At 40.3% G+C, this 17,778-nt stretch overlaps 3 protein-coding genes across 4 annotated transcripts; 1 reads left to right on the top strand and 2 right to left on the bottom strand.

Annotated features, from left to right (window-relative positions):
- Positions 1 to 11,753: 11,753 nt before the first annotated feature.
- LOC146658761 (hepcidin-like) lies at positions 11,754 to 12,248 on the bottom strand. Its single transcript, XM_085421742.1, has 3 exons — positions 12,162 to 12,248; positions 11,986 to 12,063; positions 11,754 to 11,849 (listed from the first exon to the last, which is right to left on the bottom strand). The coding sequence occupies exons 1-3, from the start codon at positions 12,246 to 12,248 to the stop codon at positions 11,754 to 11,756; spliced, it is 261 nt and encodes an 86-aa protein (XP_085277868.1).
- Positions 12,249 to 12,738: 490 nt separating this feature from the next.
- On the top strand, positions 12,739 to 13,286 carry LOC146658762 (hepcidin-like). Of its 2 annotated transcripts, none has more exons than XM_085421743.1 (3): positions 12,739 to 12,822; positions 12,910 to 12,996; positions 13,162 to 13,286. In XM_085421743.1, the coding sequence occupies exons 1-3, from the start codon at positions 12,739 to 12,741 to the stop codon at positions 13,252 to 13,254; spliced, it is 264 nt and encodes an 87-aa protein (XP_085277869.1). In that variant the 3' UTR covers positions 13,255 to 13,286. The 2 variants fall into 2 exon arrangements, with proteins under 2 accessions (XP_085277869.1, XP_085277871.1); XM_085421745.1 differs by having other exon boundaries at positions 12,739 to 12,816.
- Positions 13,287 to 16,339: 3,053 nt separating this feature from the next.
- Positions 16,340 to 17,322, bottom strand: LOC146658763 (uncharacterized). Its single transcript, XM_085421746.1, has 2 exons — positions 17,283 to 17,322; positions 16,340 to 17,190 (listed from the first exon to the last, which is right to left on the bottom strand). Exons 1-2 carry the CDS (start codon positions 17,320 to 17,322, stop codon positions 16,340 to 16,342), a joined length of 891 nt encoding a protein of 296 aa, XP_085277872.1.
- Between the last annotated feature and the right edge of the window lie 456 nt (positions 17,323 to 17,778).

Raw genomic sequence — 17,778 nt, forward strand, 5'->3', positions numbered from 1 at the left:
CCATTTTGCTTTACTGTACTCTACATATTGACATCTTTGAGTTCCGATTACAAGAAAACTGTAAGAGGTGACGCAGATATTTCACTGGATTCTGACTCTAGGCTGTCGCCACTCTTCACCATGTGATCCACAGCAAAAATTACTGTACGGTTTTTGAGAAAATTGATAGTAAACTTTGCACAATTTACTCTACTGTACTCTATATATTCTCATCTTTGAGCTCAGATTACAGGAAAACTGTAAGAGGTGACGCAGATATTTCACTGGATTCTGAATCTAGGCTGTCGCCACTCTTCACCCTGTCATCCACAGCCAAAATTACTGTACAGTTTTTGAGAAAATTCATGGTAAAATCTTCCCATTTTGCTTTACTGTACTCTACATATTGACATCTTTGAGCTCCGATTACAGGAAAACTGTAAGAGGTGACGCAGATATTTCACTGGATTCTGAATCTAGGCAATCTCCACTCTTCACCCTGTGATCCACAGCCAAAATTACTGTACGGATTTTGAGAAAATTGATAGTAAACTTTGCACAATTTACTCTACTGTACTCTATATATTCTCATCTTTGAGCTTAGATTACAGGAAAACTGTAAGAGGTGACGCAGATATCTCACTGGATTATGACTCTGGGTGACCCCCACTCTGCACCCTGTGATCCACAGCAAAAATTACTGTACGGATTTCTGATAAAATTAAATCCTATTCCATTACCAAACAAAATGAGTTCATTGAAGTATTTGCTTAACTACAAGAAATGTCTTTCCACACACAATTTAAATTTTTCAAAATGTCATTCACACACCACCTCAAGTATCAACTTCAGTTTTAGACATTATTTATTCAGTGCTTAATCACAACAATAGTCAACTTAAGGCACTTACATAATAAGTTAAACCTTACAATAATACATACAGAGAAAAACCCAACAATCATATGACCCCCTATGAGCAACAGTGGGAAGGAAAAACTCCCTTTTAACAGCAAGAAACCTCCGGCAGAACCAGGCTCAGGGAGGGGCGGCCATCTGCCTCAACCGGTCAGGGTGAGAAATTACATTTCTCAGATTACTGATTTCTCATATTACTACTACACAGTTTAGATACACTCAACAAAAATATAAACGCAACACCTTTGTTACTGCTCCCATTCCCCATGGGATGGACGTAGAGACCGAAAATTCATTCCAGATACACAATATAACCATCCCTCCCAAACAGTGGTCACAAATCAGTCCAAATGTGTGGTAGTGGGCACATCTGCCATATTGAGATAATCCATCCCACCTCACAGGTGTGCCACATCAGGATACTGATCTGACATCATGAGTAGTGCACAGGTGTACCTCAGACTGCCCACAACAAAAGGCCACCCTGGAATGTGCAGTTTTTTTGCGCTATTGGGGGTCTGGGGACCCAGAACCGGTCAGTATCTGGTGTGACCACCATTTGCCTCATGCAGTGCAACACATCGTCGCATGGAGTCTATCAGATTGTCAATTGTGGCCTGTGGAATGTTGGTCCACTCCACTTCAATGGCTGTGCGAGGTTGTTGGATATTCGTGGGAACTGGTACACGCTGTCGTATACGCCGGTCAAGCACATCCCGAACATGCTCAATGGGTGACATGTCCGGTGAGTATGCTGGCCATGCAAGAACTGGGACATTCTCAGCTGCCATCTGCCCTGAACAATGTGAACCATGATTCATCCGTGAAGCGCACACCTCTCCAACGTGCCAGATGCCATCGAATGTGAGCATTTGCCCACACAAGTCTGTTACGGCGACGAGCTGGAGTCAGGTCAAGACCCCGATGAGGACGACGGGCATGCAGTTGAGCTTCCCTGAGACGGTTTCTGACAGTTTGTGCAGAAATTGTTTGGTTGTGCAAACCAATTGTTCCAGCAGCTGTCTGGGTGGCTGGTCTCAGACGATCTTGGAGGTGAACCTGCTGGATGTGGAGGTCCTGGGCTGGTGTGGTTACACGAGGTCTGCGGTTGTGAGGCCGGTTGGATGTGCTGCCATATTCTCTGAAACGCCTGTGGAGACGGCTTATGGTTGAGAAATGAACATTCAATGCACGGGCGACAGATCTGGTTGACATTCCTGCTGTCAGCATGCCAATTGCACGCTCCCTCATTGCTTGTGGCATCTGTGGCATTTTGCTGTGAGACAAAACTGCACATTCCAGGGTGGCCTTTTGTTGTGGGCAGTCTGAGGTACACCTGTGCACTACTCATGATGTCAGATCAGCATCCTGATGTGGCACACCTGTGAGGTGGGATGGATTATCTCAATATGGCAGATGTGCCCACTACCACACATTTGGACTGATTTGTGACCACTGTTTGGGAGGGATGGTTATATTGTGTACCTGGAATGAATTTTCGGTCTCTACATCCATCCCATGGGGAATGGGAGCAGTAACAAAGGTGTTGCGTTTATATTTTTGTTGAGTGTATCTAAACTGTGTAGTAGTAATATGAGAAATCAGTAATCTGAGAAATGTAATTTCTCACCCTGACCGGTTGAGGCAGATGGCCGCCCCTCCCTGAGCCTGGTTCTGCCGGAGGTTTCTTCCTGTTAAAAGGGAGTTTTTCCTTCCCACTGTTGCTCATAGGGGGTCATATGATTGTTGGGTTTTTCTCTGTATGTATTATTGTAAGGTTTAACTTATTATGTAAGTGCCTTAAGTTGACTATTGTTGTGATTAAGCACTGAATAAATAATGTCTAAAACTGAAGTTGATACTTGAGGTGGTGTGTGAATGACATTTTGAAAAATTTAAATTGTGTGTGGAAAGACATTTCTTGTAGTTAAGCAAATACTTCAATGAACTCATTTTGTTTGGTAATGGAATAGGATTTAATTTCATCAGAAATCCGTACAGTAATTTTGGCTGTGGATCACAGGGTGCAGAGTGGGGGTCACCCAGAGTCATAATCCAGTGAGATATCTGCGTCACCTCTTACAGTTTTCCTGTAATCTAAGATCAAAGATGAGAATATATAGAGTACAGTAGAGTAAATTGTGCAAAGTTTACTATCAATTTTCTCAAAATCCGTACAGTAATTTTGGCTGTGGATCACAGGGTGAAGAGTGGCGACAGCCTAGAGTCAGAATACAGTGAGATATCTGCGTCACCTCTTATAGTTTTCCTGTAATCTGAGGCCAAAGATGTCAATATGTAGAGTACAGTAAAGCAAAATGGGAAGATTTTGCTATGAATTTTCTCAAAATCCATACAGTAATTTTGGCTGTGGATCACAGGGTGCAGAGTGGGGGTCACCCAGAGTCATAATCCAGTGAAATATCTGCGTCACCTCTTACAGTTTTCCTGTAATCTGAGGTTAAAGACGAGGATATTAAAAGTACAGTAGAGTAAATTGTGCAAAGTTTACTATCAATTTTCTCAAAAACCGTACAGTAATTTTGGCTGTGGATCACATGGTGAAGAGTGGAGATGGCCTAGATTCAGAATCCAGTGAAATATCTGCGTCACCTCTTACAGTTTTCCTGTAATCGGAGCTCAAAGATGTCAATATGTAGAGTACAGTAAAGCAAAATGGGAAGATTTTACCATGAATTTTCTCAAAAACTGTACAGTAATTTTGGCTGTGGATCACAGGGTGAAGAGTGGCGACAGCCTAGATTCAGAATCCAGTGAAATATCTGCGACACCTCTTATAGTTTTCCTGTAATCTGAGGCCAAAGATGTCAATATGTAGAGTACAGTAAAGCAAAATGGGAAGATTTTGCTATGAATTTTCTCAAAATCCATACAGTAATTTTTGCTGTGGATCACAGGGTGCAGAGTGGGGGTCACCCAGAGTCATAATCCAGTGAGATATCTGCGTCACCTCTTACAGTTTTCCTGTAATCTAAGATCAAAGATGAGAATATATAGAGTACAGTAGAGTAAATTGTGCAAAGTTTACTATCAATTTTCTCAAAATCCGTACAGTAATTTTGGCTGTGGATCACAGGGTGAAGAGTGGCGACAGCCTAGAGTCAGAATACAGTGAGATATCTGCGTCACCTCTTATAGTTTTCCTGTAATCTGAGGCCAAAGATGTCAATATGTAGAGTACAGTAAAGCAAAATGGGAAGATTTTGCTATGAATTTTCTCAAAATCCATACAGTAATTTTTGCTGTGGATCACAGCATGCAGAGTGGGGGTCACCCAGAGTCATAATCCAGTGAGATATCTGCGTCACCTCTTACAGTTTTCCTGTAATCTAAGCTCAAAGATGAGAATATATAGAGTACAGTAGAGTAAATTGTGCAAAGTTTACTATCAATTTTCTCAAAAACCGTACAGTAATTTTTTCTGTGGATCACAGGGTGAAGAGTGGCGACAGCCTAGAGTCAGAATCCAGTGAAATATCTGCGTCACCTCTTATAGTTTTCCTGTAATCTGAGCTCAAAGATGAGAATATATAGAGTACAGTAGAGTAAATTGTGCATATTTACTATGGATTTTCCCAAAAACCGTACAGTAATTTTGGCTGTGGATCACAGGGTGCAGAGTGGAGATGGCCTAGATTCATAATCCAGTGAAATATCTGCATCACCTCTTACAGTTTTTCTGTAATCTGATCTTAAAGATGAGAATATATAGAGTATAGTACAGTAAATTGTGCAAAGTTTACTATCAATTTTCTCAAAAACTGTACAGTAATTTTGGCTGTGGATGACAGGGTGCAGAGTGGCGTCAGCCTAGATTCATAACCCAGTGAAATATCTGCGTCACCTCTTACAGTTTTCCTGTAATCGGAGCTCAAAGATGTCAATGTATAAAGTACAGTAAAGCAAAATGGGAAGATTTTGCTATGAATTTTCTCAAAATCCATACAGTAATTTTTGCTGTGGATCACAGGGTGCAGAGTGGGGGTCACCCAGAGTCATAATCCAGTGAGATATCTGCGTCACCTCTTACAGTTTTCCTTTAATCTAAGCTCAAAGATGAGAATATATAGAGTACAGTAGAGTAAATTGTGCAAAGTTTACTATCAATTTTCTCAAAAACCGTACAGTAATTTTGGCTGTGGATCACAGGGTGCAGAGTGGGGGTCCCCCAGAGTCAGAATCCAGTGAAATATCTGTGTCACCTCTTACAGTTTTCCTGTAATCGGAGCTCAAAGATGTTAATATGTGGAGTACAGTAAAGCATAATGGGAAGATTTTGCTATGAATTTTCTCAAAATCCGTACAGTAATTTTGGCTGTGGATCACAGGGTGCAGAGTGGGGGTCACCCAGAGTCATAATCCAGTGAAATATCTGCGTCACCTCTTACAGTTTTCCTGTAATCTGAGGTCAAAGATGAGGACATTAAAAGTATAGTTGAGTAAATTGGGTAAATTTTATTGTTAATTTTCTCTGAATCATACAGTAATTTGGGCTGTGGATCACAGGGGGGAAAGTGGAGATACACTAAAAATGGGAGTGGATTGTTAAGTAAAATAGTGTCAGGACACAAAACACTGCGTTTCTAAGCCGGTTTTCACCCATACCGTAATATACGTAAGAGTAGTGCAACCACATTTTCGGTGCGGCTGGCGGGGCGGCTAGCTTGACTGCGACTTCGTAAGTGAGGGCTCACTTGACCGCAGTTTGTTTAGCGCGACATCCGCTGGTTTCCTCTTTCTGGCGCAAAGTGAGCGATAAACAAACAAGAGAGAAAAGCCGATCAGCTGATCACTGATCAGTTTCATGATTGAAGTAGCAACAGGAGAGGGAGGGGCAGAGGATGAGAGAAGAAGAGGCAGCTGTGCGGCGTAAACACAGAATAACTCCAGCTTTGTGTCTTTTTCATTGTAGCTGAAGTCCGGGACAAAATGTTCCTTTTCACCTCAATACAAAACCCGTAATATTTTCTCTGAATACCAGACGATTCCGTTTTTACGGGACGGTTGGCAACTCTAATAATTAACCGTATGAACAAAATAAAGTTCAACATCAGTAACATAGCACCCACCCAGCTGTATAGAAACTCCGTCATGCTAGCTAGCACGCAGTACGAAAAAGTCAGCATAACGAAAATAAACTCCACCTAAACTTGGTTTATGTGACTCAGATAGACTGCAGGTCATAACTTCTTACCTGAAGTTCAGTTCACCTGATACTCGGACCGGCGGCTGCTTCAGGTCTCTCCTCTTGCCTCCCTTTTCCTTCATCCACCTGCTGGCTTCCACCACTTGCTAATGTTATTGAATCTGTGGAAGCTCCGCGATAGCCACCACACGAAGTAACGAATAACGAGCCTATCTAAATCCCAGTAACGAGTAACGCGTTCCTGGTTTTGGCATAATAACTAGTTACCGTGCTCGTTACCACAATAATAACGTAGTTACTGTAACGCGTTACTTAATAACGCGTTAGTCCCAACACTGATTATAGATTAATGTGGTTGTTCTACAGCAACCACCAGAACTGGGATTATGCACTTGACTTGAGAGGAGTGAGAAAACAGAATTTAGTTGACTGCAATCTACAGTCTACTGACATCTAGTGGTGAGATTTTACAGACTGTGCCTTTAAACCCTGGAAAAATAAATCAATTTTTAAGACATGTTGCTAGAAAAGTCCAGCGTTCGTGTAGGTGAACAAAGCTTGCTAAATGATCCAGTCTGTGTTCAGAGATTAAACAGAATGATTTTTGAGTGAGACCAGTGGAAGTTGAATTGAAGTGTTACATTGACCATCATGCTTCCAGAATTGTGTTCACATTTCCACTTTCATTTCAGATCATTTTTTCTCATTTTTCTCTATTCTTAGTACACACCAAAGAGCAATGTTGTATTTATGTAGAAATATGTGCAAACCACCTCTTTACTGTTCCATGACTACAAGAGGAACATGAAGTATTCAAGGTGCTCCACCGAAAGATAAACATTTGCTTAATGACTGGGTGGATCAGTAAATTAAAACACACATTACACACATTTCCATTCACCTGCGCTGATGACAGATTAACTGTTTTAAATGAAACACACACTGGCAGTTTGGGTGAAATTTTATCGCATAATTGTTGAGTGTGTAAAGAGGCGTCCTGCTCTGACGTCTCCACTCCGCTGTAGATATAAGCAGTTACTCTGCAAGACTCTGACAGACCTTTTCCTCCATCCTCAGAGGAACCAAACTGCATCTTTTCTTTCAAAGCATGTTCAGTTCGACCTGCAGGTGAGTCCACACAGGTGAGTCTGCGACATCTCACGCAGCTCCTAAAGGCTATGTCGTTTTTATCTCAGTCTGAGTCTGTGGTATATTAAAGTAAGTGCCAGTAACATGTAAACTATTATCAAATAAATAATAAAACAAATGTAATCAATTGAACTCTATGTATTCTGTATATATATATATATATATATATATATATATATATATATATATATATATATATATATATATATATATATATATATATTTAATGTTAAAAAAAGTGAAACTTATAATCATCTGTCTGCTTCTGTCTGAAAGGTAACAGCAGCGCTTCAGTGTCAGATCAGAGGTGAGAGGAAAATTAAAAAAAAACCAAAGTTACATATCTCCAAAGTCATTAATATGTGTATCAATTTCTAACATCAATAAGTCATTGTTTTAAAGGTGCTTAGAAATATAGATTAAATAAATATAATTAACACACAAATTTATATTTGTGTGTCTTAATTCAATTCAGTTTTATTTAAACAGTGCCAAATCACAATAACAGTCGCATCTTTCTAGCATCATTGTAAGGAAGAATGTAAGATACAATAATAATAATGCAGAGAAAAACCCAACAATCATATGACCCCCTTATGAGCAAGCATGTTGGCGACAGTGGAAGGAAAAACTCTCTTTTAACAGGAAGAAACCTCAAACAGAACCAGGCTCAGGGAGGGGCGGCCATCTGTTGGGGTGAGAGAAAGAAGACAGGACAAAAGGCATGTTGTCTCAGACATGTAGCACATTGTACAACAAGTGTTTAGAAATCATCGAGTACTAAAGATGCTAAGAAACTCTCCATTAATGTTACTGGAGTGGAGATATCAGGGATAGGCACGGTTGTGGCACTGATTCACTCTTTAAAAATATGGTCACCCCGGTGTGTCGGCCAGAACACCACCTAAGGCCAAATTGTCAAAAAGTATGGAAGAAGGAACTTGAGGTTTGGTTTGAAGCACTTTATACTTACAGCTCAATTCCTGTGGTTGTAATCACAGGGGGGGGGTGTGTGGCTTTTTATCATTCACGCACACATCACATCCCACAGGAATCAGTGCACCCCCACCGGACCAACACTGCTCGTCCGACATGAAACTGGCCATCTTACTAACTGGATGATGTCACCAGACAGTGGGCTGGATCAAACTAACAGAAGGTTAAATATTAAATGAACAGTTTATAAACTTATATAAACTTACAAACACCTGTATCAGAATTTAAATAGAATTGTCCTGTGAACTTTGGGCCCTTTTATACAGTTACAGATATATGAACATCATAAGAGGTGAAAAGGCTGTTATCTATTCAGTTTAAATTCTTTTTTTTCTTTTTAGAATATATATATATTTTATAGCCAACGTAAACAGCTGAATGAAATTATACCACCCTGTTAGGTCAGACCTGAGCACTGCACAGCCTCCTGTACAACACTGCTGAAGGATACATGCTTTCAGAGCAAAACACTGCGCAGTTTAAGAGTACTGCTGATGTAAGCTGGTCGTGAAATGCTACACTGTGACTAATGAGGCACCTTGGACCAAATGAGTATAAATACCAGCACCTTTTACCGCAGCCAAGCATCACAAAGGAGCTGACAGAAGCCAGTCAGAGGATCTGACCAACATAAACCATTCAACCTTCCTGAAAATGAAGACATAACATGTTGCAGTTGCAGGGGCCCTTCAGGAGAGCTCTGCTACATTTGCCGAAACAGGCCGACTTAAATTCATGAATGAGCAGCCAAGACACTAACATCTGGTTTTCTTTAAGCAGCCACAAGAGCTATCGGGGGCAACAAGCAATGACAGTCCAGTTGCAACTGTGAGTCAGCTAACATAAGGAGATGTTAGCTGACTCACAGTTGGTGTGCTCAATTCATTCAATTAAAACAATGACTGTAAAATCACTCAAATATAAGTGTGTGCGTGCGTGCGTGTGTGTGTGTGTGTGTGTGTATGTGTGGTTCTTTTAAAACATATTTTCCCAATGCCTCTCTCCACAGGAGAAAAGGGGGGGCGGGGGAGGGGGGGGTATGCTAAGGGATCGGCTCATACTGCAGGCTCTTGACATTTTGCTCTTGTCTTTCGCACAAAATCAAACAGAATCCTGTTAGGTGTCAGGTGTTACTTTTGCTTCAGACAGTAGATTGTTTTATCCGTGCTTTTACTGACTACTGAAACTTATGGAAGCCCGTTTCTGCCACAAAAAAAAAAGTATCCATAACTTGGAATTTCAAGTTATCTTTCTCAAGATTTCGACTTATTAACTCAAAATTTTGACTCATTTTCTTGAAATTTCGACTTATAAATTCAAAATTTCAATGTATTAATTCCAAATTTTGAGAAAAGTAAGTCAAAATTTCGAGTTAGCTCTGCCAATCAACAATCTACGTGGAATGCACACTCAAAACCGGATCACAACTAATTGGCGCTTTCAGGAGTACGTTTGCTGATCGAAACGCCATGTGATTCCGCTAATAACTCAAGGATTTCATCATTTGTGAAGTCACGCTGAAAATAATCAGCAATTTGTGCATTCACGACTGGCTGTAACACTGGTAGCTTAGCTGTAGCATTTGTAGCTGAGGGCTTCAGCTTCCAGGTAACAAGGAAAAGACGTCATTCACGTAGATTACTGATTTCGACTTATTAATTAAAAATTTTGAGCTACATTTCGAGTTAATGAGTCGAAATTTTGAGTTATGAATACTTTTTTTTTTGGCAGAAATGGGCTTCCATAGCACTAGCTTCTGTGGGGGTGAAAAAGTTGTAAACAGGAAAATAAACAAAGCGGGTGGCTTATGAATGCTCATATGATTTATCACATCATTGGACACTGCACTAGTACTGCTACTTTACAGTATACAGTATACACAAAAACACACACACAGATTCTTGGATTTATTCGCAAGGTGTTTCAGCACATAAATGAGCTGCTCCACTCACGGTTTGCAGGTGCACAGACCCCGAACCAAAAGGCAAAAGCCCTAAAATGAAACCCATTACACAGCTATTCACAATGAATGGTCAACAATAAGCTAAATATAGGAACACCATAAGAGGGTGGATCGATTAATAGATGGAGGGATGGACTCAATAGTGAGCAACTGCAATACAAACAACTGCAGCACCATTATATATCCATCTTCTTTAAAAAAAAATAATTTTGTGTGTTATGCGTGTTTGTCATTATATCTCAAAGAATCAGCATTACTTTCCTTTTGCTTTGGTATTTGAGGACAAACTATGGTGAACAAGCAAATGCAGGCTTGCCTTTCACTTGGAATTTCCAAGCTGCAGGCTCAAGCATAGATGCTGGGAATACAGAGTGTTGCAAGTTCACCCATGAGAGCAGGCTGAACCATTGTGAGTTATGAGCGACAAAACGTGTCCTAGCTGCTTAAACAACATTGAGCAGCACACCAGACAGGTTTCAGAAAATAAATACAGCAGCCAAGGAAGAGTTAAGAGATAATAATTCTGTTTAGATGTAGGCCTTCTTTTGTTTTATGTACAGTAACTGTAAATGTTGCTTACACTATGGTTCTATGAGGCACTTTTACTGTGAGTCTGACAGGTTTTAGAAATTAGAACCAGCAACTAAGACAGAGTTAAGATGTAATATAACAACTTAGTTTATGCAAATGTAAGCCTGTCTTTGCTGGTTCACACACAGCTGTAAATCCAGTAGTAGTCCAGTGCCTAATACAAATCCAGTGCTTGTATTAGGCACTTTATACTGTGTATGAAATCTAAACATAGAAGAAAGAGTTTATAGCTTTTCTTTAACTCAACTACAGAAGCGCATTTTCTACAGGACTCAACACGTCATGCAGTGCTTTCAGAATATTGGTTATATGCTTATCTCATCATTCTTAAATGAACTCACAAATGACATCCACAGTTTGACGGATTGAATCTGAGTATTTAAAAAGTTATTATCTGCAGCAAATAAACATTCGAGATCCTGATCTGTTTTCATCCGTTTGGTTGGTTTAAAGAATTCTTTCATGAGCCATTAAAATTTTTGAAGTTATTATAGGGAAACAACGTATCAATGATAATGATATAAATAGTACATATTTTGGTTCTTCAATAAAAGTATCAGAATGATGCTTGAAAAAAGAAACTTGGAGTTGTAGAGCAAAGAAACAAACATGGATAATTTCCCATTTCCGATGCAGTGGAATTTCCCAGTCCCACTGATGCAAGACTGCTCCAGACATAGCTTTCGTACTTTGAGTGCTTGTTTCTCTGTGTGTGAACACTGTCCAGCCCACCCCACAAGAAAGTGGTTATGTAAATGGATAGATGGATGGATGGCCATTTTTAAAGGTCTAATAAAGGAAAAAGCTACATTTAAAATGACAACAAAAATGCACATTGCACTTAAATTAAAAGTTTATTGTGATAAACTGTGCAATACAAGCACGTGGTTGAGGCAGTAACTGAGGACACAATGTGACTAAAACAGTAGAATCTCACACATTAACTGTGACATACAGTTTGTTAATACTGAGTGGTTGTTGGAGCAGGAATCCTCAGAACCTGCAGCAAACTCCACAGATACCGGGGGTGCAGCAGCCACAGCAAAAGCGACACTTGATGCCACGCTTGTGTCTGCTGTTATACAGCGTCTGTAGGAAACACAAGAGACATGAGCACAGAGTTCATCTGCAGCAGCATCACTGCTCTTTATTTTCACCTGCTCTAACAAACACTTTCATTTAGCTGAAGTAATTTGGCCACCTTCACTCAGTTAGTGTTACTTACCTTCCATGAGTCCACTAATATCTGCTCATGTGCTGCTGCTGGATAGTCCATGCTCATTGGCTCCTCCAGCTCCTGCTCCTGTTAATGAATTGAGTGCAGTAGAAACCACATTGTAGCACTGAAACAAACATTTGCAGCTTGTAAGCTAATACACTTGGTTAAAGTCAAGTTCTTACTTCAGTGACTGGGACAGCAGAGCTCTGCTGAACACAAATGAATGTGGGCACGACGGCCACTGCAACTGCAACACTGAACGTCTTCATCTTAGGAAGCTTTGAGAGGCTCAAGTTCGACTCTTTCTCCTGGTCCGGATGATTGTTGTGAGCTGAGTCCTTCTGTCTGATGGTTAATGTGTGCAGAAGTGCTGATATTTATACTGATTTGGGCCCCTGCTGCCTTGTCACTCACAGCTCTTACTCTACCTGATTTCAGGAACATTGCAAAACTCCATATTTTCCTGTGCTATGAAATTGTAGGAATGGAAAATTCCTGAGGAAGGAGAAAATCTGTACTTTTCTCAGTCGGCATGAACTTTGACCTTCGGATGTTTAACTATATGGGTTTTCCCTGTCCTATTGATGCAAGCCTGTTCCCGACAGTAGTTTCTGTACTCTAAGTGACGAGGCAGCAGTGGAGCAAATGAGTATAAATACCAGCACCGTTTCCCTCAGTCAACCATCACAAAGGCGCTGACAAGAGTCAACGAGAGAGTCAAAGGATCTGACCACCTTAAACCACTCAAACCTCCTGAAGATGGAGACGTTCAGCGTTGCAGTTGCAGTGGCCGTTGCACTCATGTGTATTTGCATTCAGCAGAGCTCTGCCACATTTGCTGAGGTTACATACTGTGTTAAATTCATGTAATGTGCTTCTTCTGCATGAATTTGTTGTGAAGATGCTAAGATCTGTTTTCTTTCTCTACAGATACGAGAACTGCAAGAGCTACAAGAGGCTGTGAGCACTGACAGTCCAGCTGCTGAACATCAGGAGGTATCAGCTGACTCATGGGTGGTGAGTTTACTTCAATAAATGAATGAAGACAGTAATTGTGAGATCTCTCAAATGCAGGGAGATGTTTAAAATAAACTGTGCACTCACAACTTTTCATAAAATTAGAAACAATGAAGTGACTTGCAGCTGAAGATAAACTCTCTGCTCTTCTCCTCTTTCACACAGATGCCGTACCACAGACAGAAGCGTGGCATGAAGTGTCGCTTTTGCTGCGGCTGCTGCAATGCTGGTGTCTGTGGATTGTGCTGCAGATTCTGAGAATATCTACCTGCGATTCTCACATCAACCACTAAGTATAGACTGTTATACATGAAATGATTTGACTGCTTAGCATTTGTTAAAGTCTGACAGTGTTTCTTCATCTGGTCATCCTGCTGTATCAGTGAACAGTGTACCAAGCATTTGGAACTACAGTATGTTATTATATTAAAAAGTTCAGAGTCACTATACTACAACATGTGCTGTCTGTTTCTGTTTCTGTCTGACAAGAATTAAACATTAATGGAAACCAGTGACATGAAGCTCCTGATGTACAGTTTTTGTGCTGATGTCAGTTAAGAGTTGTTGCCTCATACTCTTGCCCATGTCGTATGTGGTACAACCTGTTAATAGAGCCAAGCCATTGATAGCAAAAGTAAAGTGAGCATATTTTCCCATATTTGTAATTATATGAGTGGGGAGCATCTCATCATCATTCAATTTTACCACTAATTATGACAAAAATGCAGTAATGTACAATAGCTTTGAGCTGATGGACTGGTTCATTGGTTATTTGAAAGTTAAACCAAGCATACTTTTTTTTAAAGAATGTAGAAGTGTTAGATAATGTTTCCTAGAAACACTTTCTATACAAGTTCATTCATAAATGTTTTAGACAACCTTATCTCGACAACCTTTCACTGAATTTATTTGGAGGTGTTTTCACGGTGTGCATATGAAGTTTCTAAGCTGCATGATTAATGCAGGAATCCCTCACACAGAAGAAAAAGAGAGAATAGAAAGATTTGCGTACAGCAGAAATTTGATACTGGACATAATAATAGAAAACATCTCAACAATACTGAGAGACGTTGCACTGTGGTGAAACTGTAAAGTAGGTGTAACACTGTGTAATGCTGTTTCAGATAATATCTGTACTGTATGTGCGCTGCATCCGTTCTGCAGAACATTTAAGCAAAATATTTCACGACACTTCAAAAAAAGCTAGAGTAGCTGTATCATGTGGATGTAGCGTATCACAAACAGGCTCAAAGCCAGTACAACCAAACGTGATCAAACGTCAGGCCAAGGTGGAACTGATTCCTATCTTCTGTAACTTCTACAACACTGTCCAATAGAGACACATGAATGAAATGCAGTGTCGTTAAAAACACTGATGATTTTTTTCATATTCTTCATTTTAAGAATTTAATATATTTACATCAGAATAAACTTTTAGGCATTACGCTGACTGATTGATGCAGAATTCCCGTTGGACTGTTCCCATCACGACCCAGGTGATCAGTCTCTCGATAGCTTTTCCTCTGGTTCCTGCTCTCTGCTGACACTCCTAGCTGCAGCCACGTTCTCCATTCCATCTCTTTAAACAAATTCTTATAAATAGTTTAACCATGTGCATTTAGTTCAGTATTACCTGTTGCCTGTGTCCTTGTCTTTTGGGAAAATACTTTACACAAATAATGGCTCAAAAAGGATTCCTTTTTTTTACTGTGCTGCAATTGATTACTGGATTATTTGTACCATTAATTAGTGTCAACTAATTTTTATTCAGTCTCCACATAGGATATTCTTGTGAAGATGGAATATGGGGGAGAGCAGAAGTGCGTTGAAGTTCCACAAAGGGATGAATGAAGGACATGCATATTGTATTGAAGAAATAAGTGATGAGAATGCTGTTATTTGCATTTACCAGCTCACCTATGTCAGACCTTTTGATAAACAAAATTCTAATGAAAGTGAGAACATGTATACTGTTACATCTTTCAGAAAATGTTTTGAAATTGTGGTGCACAGTTCAGAATAAATGTTTTTCAAAAACCATTGCGTCTTTTTAGTAAATGTTTATTTCCAAAAGAAATTTCTAGAAGTTCAGAACAGTAAAATTCCCACTTTTTAGAATGAATTAGAAGATAACTCTTACGTAGTTAAACTAAAATACTCTTTTGAGAGTTAATATATAAACTCTTAACACCAAGTGTTAAATTATCAACTCCAGACAGATTTGGTGTTTAACACTAAATCAGAGTTAACGTACCAACTCTCCAAAAAGAGTTAAATTTTAAATTCAATTCAATTTTTTTTATATAGTGCCAAATCACAGTAACAGTCACCTCAAGGTGCTTTATATTGTAAGGTATACTTACAAAGAAAAACCCAACAATCAAATGACCCCCTATGAGCAAGCACTTTGGCGACAGTGGGAAGGAAAAACTCCCTTTTAACAGGAAGAAACCTCCAGCAGAACCAGGCTCAGGGAGGGGCGGCCATCTGCTGCGACCGGTTGGGGAGGGGGAAGGAAAACAGGATAAAGACATTCTGTGGAAGAGAGCCAGAGGTTAACAACAAGTACAATTCAGTGCAGAGAGGTCTATTAACACATAGTGGGTGAAGAAGAAACACCCAGTGCATCATGGGAATCCCCCAGCAGCCTACGCCTAATGCTGGACATACACTGTGCGATTTTTGGCCCATTTTGAGCCGATTTTTCAGTCGTGCAACTGTTTTGGGGATCGACCCGAGTTTGGCCTTAATCGTGTGTCGTGCATCGTATACATGGGGTAACGAGAAGTGATTAACACCTCATGATCAGCTCCTGATCATCAGTCATTTGGTCGTAAGAAAATCAAACCTGTTTGAGGGTCGTGAGGGTGTCAACGCAGCGTCTCTCACTGCGCACGCGCAAACACAGAGATGAAAGCGAAAAGACAGAACAGCACGGCAGTGCAGCGTGTGATCCGGACACAAGCGATGGAGGCACAACTTGTAGAACTGCCAAGCTCATCCGAGCCTTTTCGATGTGACTTCACAAAATTATCGCGACCACAACAACCGTGAAAATAGTGTAAAATTTTGTGTTATAACCTTCATGCTATGGACGAACAGTGTGAGCACTCAGGTTGCACAGAGCATCGGGCCGTATAGTATGAGACCCTGCATCGTGACCTACGAACTTCTAACCCCTACGAGTCAATTGGAGAGTTTGAACAGGAGCTGAATAACGCGACTGAAAAAATTGCACAGTGTATGCCCAACTTCTGGCAGCAAAACCAAGGGAGGATTCAGGGTCACCTGAGTAGGCCATCAGCCTACTAAAAGGATACAGAAAAATCACGTTGAAATAGTGTTAGTTGTCATCACAGGTGCTGGTGGACTCATTTGAACACCTCCGAAATTTGCAAATGCGCAAGCATTCCTCTTCTTCTTCCAAATCCTCTCTGGACCTTTTCCTCGAGCCTCCAGTTTCATGGTTGTCAGTCTCTTCATGGGCATCTTCAAAGAGTTCATCACTACTGCTCTCAGAGTGATCATACACAATTGAGCTGGTCCCCGAATCAGAGTTTGCGAGCCTGGATCTTTTGCTATTAGGCTCTTCTTCATCTCCATCTTCCTTTCTGGACCTTTTCGTGGATCCAACAGACAGCGGTACCTCATCAGCAATATTACCAAGATGAGGACAGCCCTCGCTATCAGTATCACAGGCAGAGATGAAGTCAGAGTCATCATCAGAAAACTCCTCGCTCCATCTGATTCTTTTGTTGGGCTCCACATCTTCCACATCCATCACTCTAGACCTCTTCCTGGATACACCTGGCTGAGGATCCTCTTCTGGGATGTACGGGTGAACATCCTCACAGTCTTCAAATGCCTCATCAGAATCGTCATTTTCAATGCCGACAACAACAACAGCATTATGATCATCATGCAGTTCATTGTTGTCAACATTGGCATCATTGTCTCTCACATTAATATTGTGATTGTTTACATTGTTGACATTGCCGTCATTGACATTGTGAAAGTCAATATATAAGACATCATATCGATCCTCTAATTCATCTAGTATCTCAGTCAGCCTCCAAAAAAAGATATCATAGAGAGTAACATAAAGTCTTTCCAGTAAACCCCAGATTCCACCAACAGGTTCGTAAGCTGGCTCCTGATCTCCTCTTGGAAACATTTCTGGGTTAACCTGTCGGCCTGCAAGATCATTTTATCTTTTAATTAGCATTCATAAACATCTGCTGAAAATCAGTTTTTCATCAATTTTACGACTGAGTGCATGTGCTTACCATTACGGTTATTTTGTGATCCATCTCCGCTTCCATTCATTTTGACTACAAGGAACAGAAAACAACAATGATCACTAAACAACTCAGAATGTTCAGCGAATTTGCTTTTTTTGTGATAACTTTAGGCTACGTCCACACGTACACGGGCACTTTTGTAAACGGAAATTTTCCTTTTTCGTTTAAAAAAAATCCCGTCCACATGTGCAGTTTTGAAAAAATATCTCCTTCCACATGTAAACCCTAAAAACAAAGTCAGGAACATGCCAAATCCTAACCGTGTAGAAATGTTGGCCAATCAGAAGTCTAGAAGCCTGGGAGGAAAACCTCACAAAACCTTACATACTATACTTCTGAAAGGTTTTTGTCTTTTTCTGGAAAGGCAGCTAATGTTGTGTTACTTTCAAGTGCCTTCATCATTTCAAATGTTAATAGCTAAAGACAGCATTTTGGCTGGTATAGACTCACAACTTTGGAATGGACAAAATGCATATAGCAT

The sequence above is a fragment of the Rhamphochromis longiceps genome, linkage group LG11, assembly GCF_057381845.1.
Source record: "Rhamphochromis longiceps isolate RC_006_pf linkage group LG11, R_longiceps_female_GT1.1, whole genome shotgun sequence".
Lineage (NCBI taxonomy): Eukaryota > Metazoa > Chordata > Actinopteri > Cichliformes > Cichlidae > Rhamphochromis > Rhamphochromis longiceps.

Coding starts and splice junctions, on each gene's coding strand:
- LOC146658761 (XM_085421742.1), bottom strand. CDS start 12,248: ATGAAGACGTTCAGTGTTGCAGTTGCAGTGGCCGTCGTGCCCACATTC. Junction 12,064..12,161: donor CTGCTGTCCCAGTCACTGAA/GTAAGAACTTGA, acceptor ATTCATTAACAG/GAGCAGGAGCTGGAGGAGCC. Junction 11,850..11,985: donor TATTAGTGGACTCATGGAAG/GTAAGTAACACT, acceptor TGTTTCCTACAG/ACGCTGTATAACAGCAGACA.
- LOC146658762 (XM_085421743.1), top strand. CDS start 12,739: ATGGAGACGTTCAGCGTTGCAGTTGCAGTGGCCGTTGCACTCATGTGT. Junction 12,823..12,909: donor GCTCTGCCACATTTGCTGAG/GTTACATACTGT, acceptor CTTTCTCTACAG/ATACGAGAACTGCAAGAGCT. Junction 12,997..13,161: donor TATCAGCTGACTCATGGGTG/GTGAGTTTACTT, acceptor TCTTTCACACAG/ATGCCGTACCACAGACAGAA.
- LOC146658763 (XM_085421746.1), bottom strand. CDS start 17,322: ATGAATGGAAGCGGAGATGGATCACAAAATAACCGTAATG. Junction 17,191..17,282: donor ATCACAAAATAACCGTAATG/GTAAGCACATGC, acceptor ATGATCTTGCAG/GCCGACAGGTTAACCCAGAA.